Source organism: Pongo abelii, chromosome 10, assembly GCF_028885655.2.
Source record: "Pongo abelii isolate AG06213 chromosome 10, NHGRI_mPonAbe1-v2.0_pri, whole genome shotgun sequence".
NCBI lineage: Eukaryota > Metazoa > Chordata > Mammalia > Primates > Hominidae > Pongo > Pongo abelii.
Window position 1 is genome coordinate 102,243,387 of NC_071995.2, and position 19,827 is coordinate 102,263,213.

Sequence of the window (19,827 nt, forward strand, 5' to 3'; positions counted from 1 at the left end):
TTTAAGTGAGTTTCTTAATCCTGCATTCTACTTTGATTGCATTGTGGTCTGACAGACAGTTTGTTGTAATTTCTGTTCTTTTACATTTGCTGAGGAGAGCTTTATTTCCAACTATGTGGTCAATTTTGGAATAGGTGTGGTGTGGTGCTGAAAAAAATGTATATTCTGTTGATTTGGGGTGTAGAGTTCTGTAGATGTCTATTAGGTCCACTTGGTACAGAGCTGAGATCAATTCCTGGATATGCTTGTTAACTTTCTGTCTCGTTGATCTGTCTAATGTTGACAGTGGGGTGTTAAAGTCACCCATTATTATTGTGAGGGAGTCTAAGTCTCTTTGTAGGTCACTCAGAACTTCCTTTATGAATCTGGGTGCTCCTGTATTGGGTGCATATATATTTAGGATAGTTAGCTCCTCTTGTTGAATTGATCCCTTTACCATTATGTAATGGCCTTCTTTGTCTCTTTTGATCTTTGTTGGTTTAAAGTCTGTTTTATCAGAGACTAGGATTGCAACCCCTGCCTTTTTTTGTTTTCCATTTGCTTGGTAGATCTTCCTCCATCCTTTTATTTTGAGCCGATGTGTGTCTCTGCACGTGAGGAGGTTTTCCTGAATACAGCACACTGATAGGTCTTGACTCTTTATCCAGTTTGCCAGTGTGTGTCTTTTAATTGGAGCATTTAGCCCATTTATGTTTAAAGTTAATATTGTTATGTGTGAATTTAATCCTGTCATTATGATGTTAGCTGGTTATTTTGCTCATTAGTTGATGCAGTTTCTTCCTAGCCTCGATGGTCTTTACAATTTGGCATGATTTTACAGTGGATGGCACCGGTTGTTCCTTTCCATGTTTAGTGCTTCCTTCAGGAGCTCTTTTAGGGCAGGCCTGATGGTGACAAAATCTCTCAGCATTTGCTTGTCTGTAAAGTATTTTCTTTCTCCTTCACTTATGAAGCCTAGTTTGGCTGGATATGAAATTGTGGGTTGAAAATTCTTTTCTTTAGGAATGTTGAATATTGGCCCCCACTCTCTTCTGGCTTGTAGAGTTTCTGCTGAGAGATCCACTGTTAGTCTGATGGGCTTCCCTTTGTGGGTAGCCCGACCTTTCTCTCTGGCTGCCCTTAACATTTTTTCCTTCATTTCAACTTTGGTGAATCTCACAATTATATGTCTTGGAGTTGCTCTTCTCGAGGAGTATCTTTGTGGTGTTCTCTGTATTTCCTGAATCTGAATGTTGGCCTGCCTTGCTAGATTGGGGAATTTCTCCTGGATAATATCCTGCAGAGTGTTTTCCAACTTGGTTCCATTCTCCCTGTCACTTTCAGGTACACCAATCAGACATAGATTTGGTCTTTTCACATAGTCCCATATTTCTTGGAGGCTTTGTTCATTTCTTTTTATTCTTTTTTCTCTAAACTTCTCTTCTGACTTCATTTCATTCATTTGATCTTCCATCACTGATACCCTTTCTTCTAGTTGATCGAATCGGCTACTGAATCTTGTGCATTCATCACGTAGTTCCTGTGCCATAGTTTTCAGCTCCATCAGGTCCTTTAAGGACTTCTCTGCATTGATTATTCTAGTTAGCCATTCATCTAGTCTTTTTTCAAGGTGTTTAACTTCTTTGCCATGGATTCGAACTTCCTCCTTCAGCTCGGAGAAGTTTGATCATCTGAAGCCTTCTTCTCTCAACTCGTCAAAGTCATTCTCTGTCCAGCTTTGTTCCGTTGCTGGTGAAGAGCTGCATTCCTTTGGAGGAAGAGAGGTGCTCTGATTTTTAGAATTTTCAGTTTTTCTGCTCTGTTTTTTTCCCCATCTTTGTGGTTTTGTCTACCTTTGGTCTTTGATGATAGTGACGTACAGATGGGGTTTTGGTGTGGATGTCCTTTCTGTTTGTTGATTTTCCTTCTAACGGTCAGGACCCTCAGCTGCAGGTCTGTTGGAGTTTGCTAGAGGTGCACTCCAGACGCTGTTTGCCTGGGTATCAGCAGCAGAGGCTGCAGAACAGCGAATATTGGTGAACAGCAAATGTTGCTGCCTGATCCTCTAGAAGTTTTGTCTCAGAGGGGTACCCAACCATGTGAGGTGTCACTCTGCCCCTACTGGGGGGTACCTCCCAGTTGGGCTACTCAGAGGTCAGGGACCCACTTGAGGAGGCAGTCTGTCCATTCTCAGATCTCAAGCTGCGTGCTGGGAGAACCATTACTGTCTTCCAAGCTGTGAGACAGGGACATTTAAGTCTGCAGAGGTTTCTTCTGCCTTTTGTTTGGCTATGCCCTGCCCATGGAGGTGGAGTCTACAGAGGCAGGCAGGCCTCCTTGAGCTGCAGTGGGCTCCATCCAGTTCGAGCTTCCCGGCCACTTTGTTTACCTGCTCAAGCCTGGGCAATGGCGGGCGCCCCTCCCCCAGCCTCGCTGCCACCTTGCAGTTTGATCTCAGACTCCTGTGCTAGCAATGAGTGAGGCTCTGTGGGCATAGGACCCTCCAAGCCAGGAGCGGGATATAATCTCCTGGTGTGCCATTTGCTAAGACCATTGGAAAAGCGCAGTATCAGGGTGGGAGTGACCCGATTTTCCAGGTTCCATCTGTCACCCCTTTCCTTGGCTAGGAAAGGGGATTCCCTGACCCCTTGCACTTCCCAGGTAAGGTGATGCCTCACCCTGCTTTGGCTCACACTAGGTGCACTGCACCCACTGTCCTGCACCCACTGTCCTGCACCCACTCTCCGACAATCCCCAGTGAGACTAACCTGGTACCTCAGTTGGAAACGCAGAAATCATCCGTCTTCTGCGTTGCTCACACTGAGAGCTGTAGACTGGAGCTGTTCCTATTCAGCCATCTTGGAACGCTCTCCTCTTCATTTTGTATAGTTAATATTGCTTGTCTTTAAGTTCACTAATCTTTTATTTCTCAGTCTTTAAACTGCTGTTAATTCTATATCTTGTATTTTTATTTCAAATGTTGAGTTTTCATTGGTAGAAGTTAAATTTGGTTTTGTTTATATCTTTCTTCTTTTTTAACTTGCTTATTTCTCTACCTTCTTGAATATATAGAGTACAGTTATAATAACTATTTCTAAATCTTTGTCTACTAATAATATCATATATGTGATCTCTCAGTTGGTTTCAATTAGCTGGTTTTTTCCCTCAGTATTTATGCCTAGTAAGTTTTATTGAATTCAGACATTGCAAATATTACTTTGTTGGGTGCTTCTTATTCTTGTACTTTAAAAAATTCTTGAACTTTGTTCTGTGTCCATTTTGAGGAGTACCCTGTGTTAGAGATTTGTTGCCATTGACAGAGGGCTGAAGGCATAGAGTGGAGCTCTTTGAGAATTTTAAGAAGAAATAATATGAATTTTAGTGCCTGGTGGATAAGTTTACAGAAAATTCTTTCATTGCAACATACCTGGTGGTATAATTTAGGAGCTAAGTTTCCTGTTGACCTCTAACCACTGGAGGCTACACCTTTTTACCAAAATAACCTAACTGCTGATTAGTGAAAGTGGCTTTAAGTCAGTGTACAAAATCTCCCTATGAACAGCACTGGCCTTCCACCAGCTGCCCAGTGCTACAGGTTTTTCTGAAGCAAGTCTTGTTCCAGTTAAGTGTTCAGGAACTTTCTTCATGCTAAGTTCATCCACATCAGAACCTTTCTGAAGCACCAGAAACATTGCCTAGTGTCCAGCTGATACACCACACAACCATCCCATGCAAAGGCACATCAACTCATAGGCATTGCTTCCCAGCAGCCTGCTAGGCATAAGAATCTTCACTTCCTCTCTGTTTAGGGCAATCTACATAAATTTGTCCAGCACACCCAGTGGTTCCCAAATATTAATGTGTAGTGGAATTATCTGCCACGCCTATTAAAATGTTCTTTCCTGAGTCTTACACCAGGGAATCCCTATTTGGTAGGTGTTAAGTGTCAGGTTTTGCATAAAATTGTAGCAGGTTCTTACTGCCCAAGGGGATGAAATTGGACTGAAATTCAGCCCATTCTCAGCTTGCCAAGCCATATGCTTTAGTGTGGGCCTGGTATACCAAGAGGAAGGGGCACCTTCAATTTATTTTAGTTTCATCTGCTTTCCAAGCCTAGTGTCTGTGGGGATATATCCACAAGAGCAGTGAGGGTAGGGAAGACTTTTTCTAATTTGCACAAAGGCTCTCTATGCCCTGGCATATTAGTCCAGGGCTTCCAAAAGGGAGATGCCAGACAGGGCTAGAGATATAAGAGATTACTTAGAGGAAACATGTGTTATGAAAAAAATGAGAAGAAAGCCAGGAGAAGCAGAGGAAGACAGCAATGCAGGTCTGACCCTTGTGAACAAGAGAGGAAGTCAAGGAAGGTTGGATGGAAAAGCTTTAGATTATATGCAGGTCTGAGAAAATTTGGTAAAGCTGATGGGGAGTCCTCTAGCCAAAATCACCCAGCAAAGGAAGCCTGCATCTTAAAGTAGTTGGCCTGCCCTGGCATCTCTACCATGCTCAGTCGTGGGCTAGAAGGAGTCATGAGAAGTGTAGTCTCATGAAAAAACAGTAGATTTCAAGGTAATTATGCTTATGAAGTTGGAGATCTAAGAGGTGCTTTTTCATGGCTAGCATACTGTATTAGTCCATTCTCACACTGCTATGAAGAAATACCCAAGCCTGGGTAATTTATAAAGGAAAGAGGTTTAATTGGCTCACAGTTCTGCATTGCTGGGGAGGCCACAGAGACTTACAATCGTGGTGGAAGGCAAAGGAGAAGCAGGCACCTCTTCACAGGGTGGCAGGACAGAGTAAGTGCAAGCAGGGGAAATGCCAGAGACTTATAAAGTCATCATATTTCATAAGACTCATTCACTATCACGAGAACAGCATGGGGGAAACTGCCTTATGATCCAATTACCTCCACGTGGTCTAGCTCTTGACACATGGGGATTATAATTCAAGATGAGATTTTAGGTGGGGACACAGCCAAACTATATCACATACCTAATGAGGAGGGCCTTGGAAATCTGCCTTTGTAAAAGTTCCCCACTCCCAAGGGATTCCAAACACCTTGTCCAGTGAATCACCCTTAGAGGAACACCTGCCTAAATTTTTTAAAAGAAAGGTATATTAACTGTCCCTAAGGAAAAAGAATGTCCAGACTTCCTAAACACAAGGTCACACTCTTGGGAGCTGGGATTGGGGAAGCTCCCCAGTTCCTCTCTGATCAGTGTAGCCCAGAACATGGTTATAGTCTCAACAAATGACTCTGCCCCATGTTCTGCCACATGTGTTATAACAGGAATGAGCTGAGTGGAACAGGCACCCAGAGGATGGAAGTCAAATCTGCCTCAGAGGCAGGGTCAGGGAAAGGGTCTTTGAAGGCGGGAAAAGCACAGGTAAGGAATGGAGAGAAAGGCATGTCTAGAAGAACAGGGAATAGTCTGTTTGGCTGCATGGAAAGAGTGCAAGATGGGGAGATAAGTTGGTTCCATGCTTGGAGGAACAGATTCAGTGGAATGTGAGTTTGGGAGACTGGGATTTAGGCATCATTGCCTGAAAATGTCAAAATACCTGGGAGGACATTTCTGCAAGGTGGCACTGATTGCTGAGTCTGAGGCTGCAGGAGGCCCTGTGTTGTTCTGAGCAAGCCTAGAAGGCAAACTGGGTGTCACCCAGAGAGCTCCTTGTACACCCATTTCTGGGGAAAGGTACAGGGAACAAGAGAGGGAAATAGTTGGGGAGCTGTCACTACCTTCCTAGCTCTGCACAGGGCTGGCCCTGGCACCATCTCAGCTCAAGAGGGGCCTCCTATAAAAAGCAAACAGGAGAAGAACTATTTGATAGTGAACGATTTATGAAGATGCTCTCTTAGCACCCTTTGCTCAACAATGTGAGTGAACTCAAATGGCTCAGTTGGTTTTCAGATTGGCTCCCAAGTGTTTACCTGGTCCCTGCTTGATTCAGCTCTCTCCCGTCCTCTACATCCTCACCTCCTGCTGCTCATCCTTAGACAAAGACCAAAATCTTTAACAAGGCCCTTTCTTAATGATCTAGCTTTTGCCATCTGTTGAGATCAGATCTAAACCAACTGGGCCATTCAGAATTAGATTATTTTTGGTAAATATTGGTAAGTAACACCAAGTACGTAAAGTGATGAGAGCTCTGGATCTCTTCCCCTGACGAGATCTTATCCCAGTCCATGAATCAGTATTACCTGAGCATCTGTTAAATCCACAGCTCTCTCCTCACTAGACTGGTAGGATCATGGAAATAAGAACCAAGTCTCTATGCTCACTGGTGAATATCAAAGATCGTAGATGGTCTGATTCAAACAAGTACCAGTAATTTATTTCCTGAGTGTTTTAACTGTTACAGTACCAATCTGAAAAAACAAAAACTAAAGAAGATACACTCTGAATAATAGTAACTATCATTCGTTAAGCACCTAATATTTCCAGTCCCTACAACAACCTGCCTAGAAGACAGTATTGTCCCCACATACACCTGAACTGAATCTCAGAGCCAGGCATGGACTTTACCAAAAGCAAAGGGTTATAAGCAAAGAGTTTAGCTGGGATTTGGACCCAGAACATTCTGACTGCAATGTCCCAGCTCCTCCCATGACACAATCACATCGCATTTCATGCCACTACTAGCCTAGTTGGTGAGAGCAACTCAAACCAATGTCTTGTTTTTCGAATACTTATGAATATTAGCTACCCATCAGTATTTCTTCCCCTTCCCTTGCCCTACAAACATGCCTGTTACCTGAGCTGTTGTCCTGGGGTGCATACCTGCCTGATAATGGTGGATGTTAGTGATAAACAGTGCCGTAGATTCTGGAGCATCTTTCCAGGTTTTGAGCCTGTCTCTGCCACTGCTGTGGAAATACCACAGATCAAAATCGGCAATTTAGACTGTGTAGTTTGATATTCTGGATGCAGGAAGGAAACGCAAGGAGCCTGAGAGAAAACCATCTACAGATGGATATGACTCCCACCTCTATAGTACCTGCATGTTATGAATGTTCTTCTAAAGAACTAGCCTAGTAACTTAAGGGAGCCCACAGGGTCTCTTTCAGAGAGCTGCCTTTCTTAGTTCTTAGAAGTCTCTTTCTTCAAGAACTGCTGCTATGGTCTGAATGTTTGTGTCTCCCCAAAATTCATATGTTCATACCTAATCCCCAGTGTGATTGTATTAAAAGGTAAGGTCTTTGGGAGGTGATTAGGTCCTACGAACAGAGCCCTTATGGATGGGATTAGTGCCCTTATAAAAGAGACCCCAGAGAGCTCCCTCACCCCTTCCACCAAGTGAAGATACAGTGAGAAGTCACCATCTATGAACCAGAAAACAGGACCTCACCAGACACAGAATCTGCCAGAACCTCGATATTGGACTTCCCAGCCTACAGGACTGTGAGAAATAAACTTCTGTTGTTTATAAGCCACCGAGTCTAAGACATTTTGTTATAGCAGCCTGAATTGACTAAGACAACTGCATTTTTATTTTCCATGGCTGCTGATTTCACATGCCACAGGGAAGATGTGTGGCAGAATGAGCTGTGGCACAGGAAAGCTTATGGCAGAGGTCTTATGTGATGGGGATGGGAGGGAAGGGACAGCAGGAAGGTGGTCACTTCGGTAGAGGAAGGGTAAGTGTGTCTATCATTACCCCTTGCCAGCTGGGTGACTTTGGCCAAGTCACTTAACCACTCTGTGCCTGTTTCCTCATCTAGAAAGTAGGGCTAAAAATAAGATTTAACTTCAGAGGATTGCTGTGAGTTGTAAACAAATGCATCCTTTATTATTATTGATATGGCTTGGCTCTGTGTCCCCACCCAATCTCACCTTAAATTGTAATAATTCTCATGTGTCATGGGAGGGTCCCAGTGGGAGGTAATCGAATCATGGGGGCGGGCCTTTCCCATGCTGTTTTCATGATTGTAAATAAGTCTCAAGACATTTGATGGTTTTATAAAGAGGAATTCCCCTGCACATGCCCTCTTGCCTGCTGCCGTGTAAGACATCACTTTGCTCTTTGTCTTCTGCCATAATTTTGAGGCCTCCCCAGCCATGTGGAAGTGAGTCTATTAAATCTCTTTCCTTTTTAAATTACCCAGTCTCAGGCATGTCTTTATTAGCAGCATGAGAATGGACTAATACAATTATCTAGAACTTCCTGTCTTGTGGGAGGCACTTACCATGCTAACTTAAATGTGGGATAACATTTCATCTTGCCTCATTCACACAGACACATTTCATGGTCATTGCATGGTTTCTGCTTGGTGCTTGCAGGTCCAGATTTCTAATTTAAACAGTCAGAGCTCATCCAAATTGGCAATAAAACCATGTCAACCCAGCACTCAAAGTGTAGAACAACAGCCAGTATAAAAAGAAATAGAATTTATTTTCATCCTCATCACAATAGTACCTTAAACTTCTGTCACTTACCATAATTTTTAATTCTCTATTTGATTGTGGGCATTGTAATTTCTGGCTTTCTAGCTAAATGTCCCCCTGCCCCACCATGAAATATAATGCTTGGCACATATTAGGATATTCCCTGAGTGTTTAGTGAATGTTCTCTAATAAATGTCCATAAAAGCTCCAATTCAGATCTAGAATATCACAGAAGTACAAAAATTTATGCACGTTAGGAATCAGCTTCTGAATAAAACCTAAATTCCTTTGCTTACCATACTAAGCACTTCATTAATTGGCCCCAACTGTCCCATTTTACCTCATCAGCAACATCCGCCCTCCCACCCCCGCCACAACTCTCACACCCAGCTCCCAAGTCCCAGCCCCACCAAACTCTGTCATTCCCAGAACATGTCATGCCCTTTTACAATTCCAAGACCTTGTACTTGCTATTGCCTCTTCCTGAAATATCCTTTCCTTTTAAGCATAGCCAACTCCTGCTGCACCTTCAAAAGCCCCATTTAAATAACTCCTCCTCAGGGATGTCTCTTGGGCTCCCTAAGGCAGCATCAATACCTCCCTTCTCTGGACTCCCTCAATACCCTGTCTAGCACACCTATGAAGAAGCCTGGCCTTAGTCATGCTAAGGGCTGAGCTTAAAGTCCTAGCTTTGCAACTTATAAACTGTGAGACCTTGGGTGAGTATTTGCAACCTCTCTGAAATTGTCTTTTCATCTGTTAACCAACACCAATAGCAAGTACCCCTGAAGGTTGAAATAGGAGTGATCTAATTTGATCATTGTGAAGTGTACAGCAAACTCTCAAGAAATGGTAGACAGTGTGATACTTTCTAATACAGCACGTGACCACATTGCAGTTCACCTGTGTATACTCCTGCCTTTTCTGTAAAACTCTAGATGACACCAACAGGTTCTGCAATTATTTCTTATCCCTGGCAACTAGCACACTTAGTAGGTGCTTAAGCGCATCCTGGCAGAATGCTTGTGTGCAGTCACGAATGAATACATCTGAGCTGTTTGATTCCCTAGAGTGCCCAGGCGGAGCGGGGTCACCCTGCAATGGCAGGGGCAGTTGCGCTGAAGGCATGGAAGGAAATGGAACCTGCTCCTGCCAAGTAAGTTCAGAAATGTGTTCTTCCTTTCCTGGATTCTGCTCCCCATCTTCTTACCTGTTGATCCTCCTTAAACACACACACACACACACACACACACACGTGCACACACACATATACAGCGAAGTTCTTAAGCAGTGGAGGTATTAATTTTTTTTAAATGTACAATTTGCAACAAAATGACCATTTATAGCCTGGTGGCCTTTAGGAGAGTCAATTAACTGCTCAATCTTGAGCATATCCACTTGTAACAATGGGTTTGAGGCTGGGAGCAGTGGCTCACGCCTGGAATCCTAGCACTTTAGGAGGCCGAGGGGGGCAGATCACGAGGTCAGGAGATCGAGACCATCCTAGCCAGCATGGTGAAACCCCGTCTCTACTAAAAATACAAAAATTAGCTGGGTGTGGTGGTGGGCAACTGTAGTCCCAGCTGCTCAGGAAGCTGAGGCAGGAGAATTGCTTGAACCCGACAGGCAGAGGTTGCAGTGAGCTGAGATTGTGCCATTCTACTCCAGTCTGGGTGACAAGAGCAAGACTCTGTACCCCCCCTCCCAAAAAAAAGTTTGAAACAATATCTGTGTAATAACATTTGTTGAAAAAGTAAAATGAAGCCATATATGTGAAAATACTTTATGACACTATATAGGACTATAGAAATTGGTGTCATTGTTAATATTAATAATCACTATTAGTAGATGACCCTTATGGTGCTATCCTCTGCATCCTTTGTGAACCATTAGGTTTACCAGTTCAAGATTTTCTTTTACCAGTTGAAGACTTTCTTCCTTATCTCATGAAAGTGACTTTTTGCACATTTCAAGCCCTAGGGGATTTAAATACAAGGAAATCCTTCTGAAAAGGATTGAGCTCAACTGTCTTCAGAAATGCAAAACTGAGGTTGGGCAGGTGGCTCACGCCTGTAATCCCAGTACTTTGGGAGGCAGAGGTGAGCAGATCACTTGAGGCCAGGAGTTCGAGACCAGCCTGGCCAACATGGTGAAACCTGTCTCTACTAAAAATACAAAAATTATACGGGTGTGGTGATGTGCACCTGTAATCCCAGCTACTTGGGAGGCTGAAGCAGGAGAACCTGGGAGGCAGAGGTTGCAGTGAGCCAAGATCATGCCACTGCACTTCAGCATGGGCGACAGAGCGAGACTCAGTCTCAAAACAAAAATGCAAAACTGAAAGCATTTTCCTTTCACCCTTGGGCAAAGTTGGGATATGGCTGCTAGCACTTGCTATCTATTTATATCTTTGGACTGACAAAGCAGCTTTCTCCTGCAGAGCTTCAGACCCTTAGTACAAAATGACATGGGGATTAATGTATGCAATGATAACACAAATAAACAGAAAGAAGAAGCTCTAGGAAAGGCACAGAGGGAAAATATATTTGAAAAACAAATGCTGAGTTGGAAATCCAAGGCCTTCCTGGGTACCATGGGTCACCTTGGGTCTAATGTCAGCCACCTGGGGTGTTTTGCAGGAAGGGTTTGGTGGAACAGCCTGTGAAACCTGTGCTGATGACAACTTATTTGGACCCAGCTGTTCATCAGGTATGTCTGATTTTTGTGTAATAACCACATTTGTAAGGGTTGACAGTCCATGAGAAAGAATGCTCCTTGAGGAGAAAACACTGAATAGTTATGTGTGATAAAAAAGAAACTTCAGCAGAATTAAATTTAAAGGAGTTTAATTAGGCAATGAACAATTCATGAATCAGGCAGTTCCCGGAATCACAGCAGATTCACAGAGACTCAGTGAAGCCACGTGATGGAAGAAGATTTAGAGACAAAAAACGGGAAATGACATACAGAAATCAGAAGTGAGGTACAGAACGGCTGGACTGGTTACAGCTCGGCATTTGCCTTATTTGAACACAGTTTGAACACTCAGCAGTATATAAATGATCGAAGTACGGCTGCTGGGATTGGCCAAGACTCAGCTATTGTTACAGGTGCGTACTCCTAAGTTAGGTTTTCAATCTCGTCTACCTATTAAGCTAGGTTGCAGTTCATCCACAAGGACTCAAATATAGAAGTACAGAGTCCTTATCAAGCCATGATTAGTTCACTTTAACATGTGTAACCAAGTCTACATAGAGAAAACAAAAAGATGACAACAAAGCTGGTAAATGCAGTCATTGGAAACAGAGACAGTGTTTCCTGAGGTTCTCAGCCCTGGCATGTGCAGTCAGCTACTCCCCAGAAATGCTTCCAGGCATCTTTATGACTCCCTCTCCCCAGGCTCTAGGATTCCACCACTGCCTGTTCCTTGCCTGCCCAGCTTTTCTCTGGGATCTTGCTGGATCCTGGTCTCAGCATAGATCCATAGGCTTCCAATTATACCGTGGGCCCCACCTAATTCTAATGGTTCCCTTCCTTTTGGGAGTTCACAAATAATTCCCTAAGGTGGTCAGAGATTGTTGCTCCAAATTAAAGAAACAAATTTGAGACTGGCTTGTTCACTCTCTTATTTTTGGCTGCCCCCAGAAGTAGACTCTGAGATAGAGATTTCAGTAACAAGTAGTTAGTTTATTTGAATGGTGATCCCAGGAAACACGAGGATGTGAGGAAGTAATATGGGGAAAATAAACAGGATGTTATTAAGCCAGGTGCCACTGTGGACCACTGGAGGCTGATGCCCCGGGGAGCTCTGGGGGTCGGTGCAGAACACACAGCTCAGTCATCTCACCCGAGGGGAGAGGAGCCATAGCGTGGTGGGCAGAATAATGGCTCCCTGAAGACGTCCACATCCACATCCAAATCCCTAGCACCTGGGAATATGGTACCTTACATGGCAAAGATAAGTTAAGGTAGCAAATAGAATTAAGGTTGCTAATCAGCTGACCTTAGGATAAGAGATTATCCTGGGTTATCTGGGAAGGCCCAGTGTTAATCACAAATGTCCTTAAGGATGGAGAAGGGACGCAGAAGAGGAGTGTCAGAGTTACGAAATATGAGAAAGACTCGATCTGCCAATTTCTGGCTTTGAAGAAGGAAGAGCCATGAGCCAAGGAATGTGGGTGGCCTCTCGAGGCTGGAAAAGGCAAGGAAACATGTTCTCCCCAGAGTCTCCAAAAAGGAGCACAACACTGCCAACACCTTGATTTTAGCACAGTGATTTTGGATTTCTGACCTTCAGAAATGTAAGACAATAACTTTGTGTGGTTTTAAGACACTAAGTGTGTGGCAATGTGTTACAGCAGCGACAAGGAATTAATATACATAGTCAAGTGGGGAGAGTTTTTCACTCCCTGCCACTTAGAGTGTTTATAGGGAGCACCCAGGCCAAGCGCTCATCCTAAGGTTCACACAAAACCCTCAGGCTAAGAGCTGTGGATCCTGGAAGTTAGCTGGAATGCTCACAATCGCAGTCAGTAAGGTCTAAAGAATGTGGGCATGGTAGAAATAGGGTCTGCTAGATCCACGTCTCCCAAAAAGGAATATATTGGGTAGCTTTTTGCCAACACCACTTGGGCTCTGACTTTCGTGGAAAAATTAAACTCAGTAGAAAACTGCTTTGATTCAAATATTTTTGGCAAGAAAACCTATGCACACACAGCACATCCCACCCCCATAAGTTTGCAAACTCTGTAATAAATTTTATCTGCAATTGCAGAGGCATTGCCTTGTTCTAATCCATAAGGTCCTCTTAGGCAGGTGCTGTGGTATGTTTACCTCCAGAACCTTCTACCTGCTGCCTGCCTGGTAGACACTCACTACACTGTTGCTGGATGAATAAATGAGTGACTGAGTATATGACTAGGTGAATCAATGAATGAATTATCTAGTTGGCTCCAGTGATGTTCTCCTGACCCAGAAGCATGGTTTTAGAACCCAGGCTTTAGACTCAGACAAGGTTTCAGCTCTAGGCCTGCAAATCATGGAGACATAGGTAAGTTTATGAAGCATGCTATCTGTGTCTTCATCTGTAAAGATAAAAATAATATTGCCTCCTTTAGAGAGGATTTAATGGGATAATAAGTGCATAATAAATGTTATGATTATTATTCCCTAGCATCCCCTAATCATAGGTGTTTCTTCACCCACTGTTCCACAGAGATTATTTCATAAGACTGTTAGCAAAAGCAAATTTAAAACAGATATTGGGGCTGGGCTCAGTGGCTCACGCCTGTAATCCCAGCACTTTGGGAGGCTAAAGCTGGATCTGTTGAGGTCAGGAGTTTGAGACCAGCCTGGCCAAAATGGTGAAACCCCATCTCTACTAAAAATATAAAAATTAGCCATGTGTGGTGGTGCGCACCTGTAATCCCAACTACTTGGGAGGCTGAGGCAGGAGAATCACTTGAATCTGGGAGTCTGAGGTTGCAGTGAGCCGAGATCGTGCCACTGCACTCCAGCCTGGGTGACAGAGCAAGACTCCGTCTCAAAAAAAAAAAAAAAAAAAAAAAAAAAAAAAAAAAAAAAAACGGATATTGGTATCCCGTGTGGTTCTAAAGTTAAATATTACATTAAAGGACAGCAACTAAAATGTAATCAGTCAACTATATAGAAATAGCATGTTTCCTCCCAAATTTACCCTTCCCTGCCATTTAAGAATTTAAATCACATATGCTAAATAAATATTGAATTGGAAGGAGTAAATAAAGCATCTAGCTTTGCTTAATTCCAAAGAAAGCCTAGTAATTGTCTGGAGATGACAAATTAGGAAGAAGACCCATGTTATCTCCAAGACACTGGTGTTGGTTACTGATGAGCACAGATGCACAGGGAAATTCCCAACATTTCCAAATAAAGGAAGTATCCTCCCTTCACACTTAGTGTCATGGAGAAAGGGCAAGTGAAGGGGAGAATGATGGTCTCAACACCTAAATTTTTTGTTTTATACTTTAAGTTTTAGGGTACATGTGCACAACGTGCAGGTTAGTTACATATGTATACATGTGCCATGTTGGTGTGCTGCCTCCAGCAACTTGTCATTTAACATTAGGTATATCTCCTAATGCTATCCCTCCCCCCTACCCCCCCACCCCACAACAGTCCCCAGAGTGTGGTGTTCCCCTTCCTGTGTCCATGCGTTCTCATTTTTCAGTTCCCACCTATGAGTGAGAACATGCGGTGTTTGGTTTTTTGTCCTTGCGATAGTTTGCTCAGAATGATGGTTTCCAGCTTCATCCATGTCCCTACAAAGGACATGAACTCATCCTTTTTTATGGCTGCATAGTATTCCATGGTGTATATGTGCCACATTTTCTTAATCCAGTCTATCATTGTTGGACATTTGGATTGGTTCCAAGTCTTTGTTATTGTGAATAGTGCTGCAATAAACATGCGTGTGCATGTGTCTTTATAGCAGCATGATTTATGATTTATCATCCTTTGGGTATATACCCAGTAATGGGATGGCTGGGTCAAATGGTATTTCTAGTTCTAGATCCCTGAGGAATCGCCACACTGACATCCACAATGGTTGAACTAGTTTACAGTTCCACCAACAGTGTAAAAGTGTTCCTATTTCTCCACATCCTCTCCAGCACCTGTTGTTTCCTGACTTTTTAATGATCGCCATTCTAACTGGACAACGCCTAAATTTTTAAATAAGAAAACTGGAAACTTAAACTGAGACCCAAGCGAAAAACCTCCAAGCTCTCTATTCCAATAGGACTTTCTGTGATGATAGAAATATTGTCTGTTTGCACTGTCCCATACAGAAGCCACTAGCCACATGTGACTATTGAGCACCTGAAATGGGGCTAGTGCAACTGAGGAGTTAAAATTCAAATTTCACTTAATATCACTTAATTCAAATTTAAATAGCCACATGCAGCTTGTGGCTACCAAATTAGACATCATAGCTCTAGGACGTAACAATTAAGAGAACAGGCTTTAAACTCAGCCTGACCATAGTTTGAAACAGACCCTAATTGCTGTGTTACCAAGGGCAAGCTATTTAAATCCCCTAAGACTTTCTCATCTATAAAACAGGAGTAATAACATCTATTTCATGGGATTGACAACTAAGAGCAAAGCTCTTAGTATTATGTCACAAGCACTCAATTAATGGAAGTAAGTATTAAGTGAGGACAAAAATAATCCAACAGCAAGCAAGTCACTGATGAATGAATGGATGAATGAATGATTCAGCGATGCCTGGTCATTTCCCACTGACAAGGACTATGGAGACTGCAAACCTTTTCATCCAGGCATCCACTGGGTGCCAGTGTTGTGTCATCCAATGAGATGTTGGTCCCGGGAGGTGGCCATTCTGCCTGTAAGTAGGACAGCTCTATTAGGTGCATTTTATTTTTAACGCTGGCTGTAATCTTCTGAGGGAGCACTCTCCTACCAGACTGCTTGTTGGTTTAGAGATGATTTCGAGCTGCACCAGCCAAAGGTTTTCATCTCTGTGGCCAGTGCCCCAGCCTGCTCAGTGCCTCCTTCCCAGCTAGCCAGATTGCAAAGCCCGTTTTCTCTAACATGATCCCCAAATCAATCCCACAACCATATACTGTTAAGAAGAGTCACTAGTATTTGCTGAGCACCTGCTGTGTGTCCGACCATGTGCAGAGGGATTTCTTTGGATCCTCACTACAACTCTCCAAAGGAGGTGGGGGTTCTCCTTTTATGGATGAAGAAGCAGAGAGGGTTGCTCAAGGCCATGCAGCTATTATGGAGGCAGAGGCAGGATATGACCCCACATATGTGACTCCAGAGCCTGGGCCCCTAAGCACTGCCCCAGTCTGCCTCTGGTGAGTGTCCATCATACATTACACACCAGACAGGTGAAGTGGATCCTAAGAGTGATGAGATTAGGTGCCCAGTCCCAAGGAGCTGGAAATGTGGGTGACAACTGTGATGATGCAGTGTGCACAGCCCAGACAAGATCCTATGGGAGCACAGAAGAGGGAGCAGCTTACTCTGCTATGGCGAATGTCACAGGAGGCTGTGCATACCATCCCTCTGCCTAGCATGGCCATGGCTTTCACCACTTAAAAGTCACACACCCAAGTTTTATGTGTCTCTAGAGATTTGCTGAGACTGGTTAACAAGTACCAAGGGCTCTTTCAATGATCATCTGGGAAACCCTCTGCCACTTACGTCTCCTTCCCAAGGGCATGTTCCTGGGAGCAGCTGGCAGCCTGCAATGCAGCATCAGAGGCTTCCAAAAGCTGCCAGTGCCAGGCAGTCAATCCAGTATAGAGGCTGTACTGGAAGATAGCATGAAGAGAGAGGCTCATGCCAGGGCCATGGGCCAATACCACACAGCCAGGAGGGCAATCTTAGTAACAAGGACAACACTTGTAATTTGCATCTGAGTTGGGAGCAGGAGCCCTCTGTGCCCCTCACATTCCTCCACTGGCTGCATGACAGCAATTAGGGCAGGAATCATCACTGTATCTCCTAGAGCCTGGCTTCCCACTACACTGTGAGCTCCTGGACTTTAGATATTTTCAATTACTGACATGTTGTATACCTAGTGCCTAATACAGTGCCTGCTACTAGGTAGGAACTGGGTAAATATTTTTGAATTGAATTGAATCTTCTCCACTGAGCCCATAGTACACTCCCTCCTCACCCCACTTATCTCCATAACCAACTTGACTGCTCTCCAGAGCTTGTTTATTCCAAAAATCCACAACCATAGGTAGATATCAAAGTGCTTGGCTAAAATAGAAACAATGTCAATTGAGTTTTGAAGGGAGGATGACACTGCAAATCCAATTTAATTCTTCAGTTATTTGAGGGACTAGTTGAGCTAGTTGTCTCCCATTTGTTCATGTGTGATACACTGGTATTAATGATACCTACCTCAAAGGATGTGGTAAACATTAGATAACGCATGACAACGCACTTGGCAAAATGCCTGATAGATAGTAAGCACTCAATAAAGAGAAGTGTGGGGCCTTGGGTGCAAAATTTAAGGAGGCATCAAAAAAACTCAGTAATCAAGACCAATAACTGCACTGATGTCCTAGGGCAGCTGCAACAAAGTACTACACACTGGGTGGCTTAAAACAACAGCAACTTATTGTCCCAGTTCTGGAAGCTAGAAGTAAAATATCAAGGTGTTGGCAGGGCCATGCTCCTTTTGAAGCTTTTAGAAGAAGGTCCTTCCTCGCTTCTTTCAGCCTCTGGTAGCCCCAGCTGGTTTTGGTTGTGACAGTATCACTCCAATCTCGGCCTCCCTCTTCACATGCCTCTTCACCTAATATCTATGGCATCTCCCCTTCTTATGAGAACACCAGTCATATTGAATTATGGGCTCACCTTACTCCAGTATGACCTCATCTTAACTCATTACATCTGCAATGACCCTATTTCCAAATAGGGGCATTCTGAAGTACTGGGGATGAGGACTCCACCATATTATTTTGGGAGACAAAACTCAACCCATGACAATAATACTTTACAAATTATTGAATGAAACATCAAAATGCTAAATAACAGCAGGATGCAGCTCTGCACTTGCACAACCCTGTTTCACTCTCCTCACCCTAATCCTGGCCCTGCCGGACAATGTCTTTATCTAAAATGTAGTTGCGTAGTTGTTGGTGTTGTTACAGGGCACCATAAAAGATGCGGGGAAATACAGAGGTGGGGAGGTCATTCCAAGCAGTTCCAATCTAATAGGGGAGAAAAAATACATAGATTGAGAAAGAAAACAGCAGCCATGACAGCGGTCCCCTGGCTGCTGGCCTAGTTGCTACCAGAGAGGCTATGGTCTTCTGCTTGCTGAGCATAAACAATTTCACAGAATATCACCATCAGAAAAAAGACTCACTATATCCATGGAGGAAAAACAAAAACTAGGCCAGGGAATAATCATGTCTGAACAGAGACTCAACAACAATGGACAACCATGAGAATTACCCAGCAGCTGCCTCTCCTGGCTGACATAAGAGCCTACTGATACTTCTCCCAGAATGGCTCACCCTTGCTGCTGACTTGGTTTGACCATTGGTGCGCTCCTGGTGGTCTTCAGCTGTCAGGCATTAACAAACCTGTAGTTGTCGTAGGGTGCAATAGTGGACACGGAACAAAGAAAGTGCTGCTGGAGCCAGAGGAGCACAGATTGTTTGGAGACCACTGAGATGGCAACACAGAAGTGGGGGCTTTGGCTGGCCTTGAAGGATTCCAGTTAGCACACAAAAGGGAGCGCAGCAGAGGAAAAGCCTGGAGGTGTGAACGTGCAAGATGCATTTCCTGCTGCTTCCACCTGGCATGGTCTTCCCTGGGCCAACCCCACTTTATCTTTTCCTGGCCAGCTCCCATTGGTTGGTCATGTCATAGCATTTATCCCAGTGCATTGTGATTGGCTGTTTTCTTCTGCCATTAGATTTTGATCTCTTTGATGGCAGAGACTTTGTCCCGTTTATTTTTGGGCATTAATCTCTAGCGCGGCACTCTGGACATAATATGTATTCCATAAGTGTTTTGAAGGAAGGAAGATGAACAGTGAATGAATCATCCCACATGCTAAGAATCTAAGATGTATAAAATAAAGTGGTGAAAGATGAAAATGAAATTTTATCAAGGTTAGAGTCAGGTTGGAACGGCCATTGTTTACCAAACTGAGAAATCTAAATTTTATTTGGTTGGTAATTGAGAGTCATTGAGATATTTTGGGGAAGGTCACCCTGATGCCATTGCTAATCAAATGAAATGAATGAAATGGAGAGGCAAGAAACTGGAAATAACAAGACCAGGTATCATGCTACTGCAATAGTCCAGGCAAAACATGGTAAAGGCCTGAACAAGAATGGCACCAGTGGAGATGAAGAGCAGAAGATCAAGGTGGGAGATAGAGACAGAGAAAGCAAAGGATTTGATGGCTTGTTAGATGTTTGGAATACTTGAAACTTTATTCATCCTTGCTTTGCTGGTATTTCCGGTTAAGTTTTTAAGCAGGTGCATCTTCTTAATTATGTTTCATCTGAGCTAATATTAAGTTGGCTTACGTGCACCGAAGACATGTGTACTAGGCAGAAAAATAAGACCCCAAAATGTCCTAATCCCTGGAACCTATGAATACGTTAGGTTATATGGCAAAGGAGAATTAAGGTTGCAGGTGGAATTAAGGTTGCTAATTGGCTGATTTAAGATAGGGAGAGTGTCCCTATCTTACAGGTGAGTCCAATGTAATCACAAGAGTCGTTACAAGTGGATGAGAAAGATAGAAGAGAGAACCATACAAATGGTAACATGAGAAGGATTTGGCCTGCCATTGTTGGCCCTGAAGATGGAGAAAGGGTTTCATGAGCCCAGGAATAAAGATGGGCTCTAGAAGCTAGAAAAGACAAAAGAAAAGATTCTCCACTAAAGTCTCCAGAGGAATAGC

At 43.5% G+C, this 19,827-nt stretch overlaps 1 protein-coding gene across 1 annotated transcript in view; it reads left to right on the plus strand.

Moving 5' to 3' along the window:
• STAB2 (stabilin 2) overlaps positions 1-19,827 on the plus strand; it is a 182,864-nt gene that overhangs the window by 23,889 nt on the left and 139,148 nt on the right. Inside the window, exons 4-5 of the mRNA XM_024256759.2 lie at positions 9,443-9,528; positions 11,012-11,081. Of these exons, the coding sequence (XP_024112527.2) occupies positions 9,443-9,528; positions 11,012-11,081 (156 nt within the window). The remainder of the gene's footprint in view (positions 1-9,442; positions 9,529-11,011; positions 11,082-19,827) is intronic.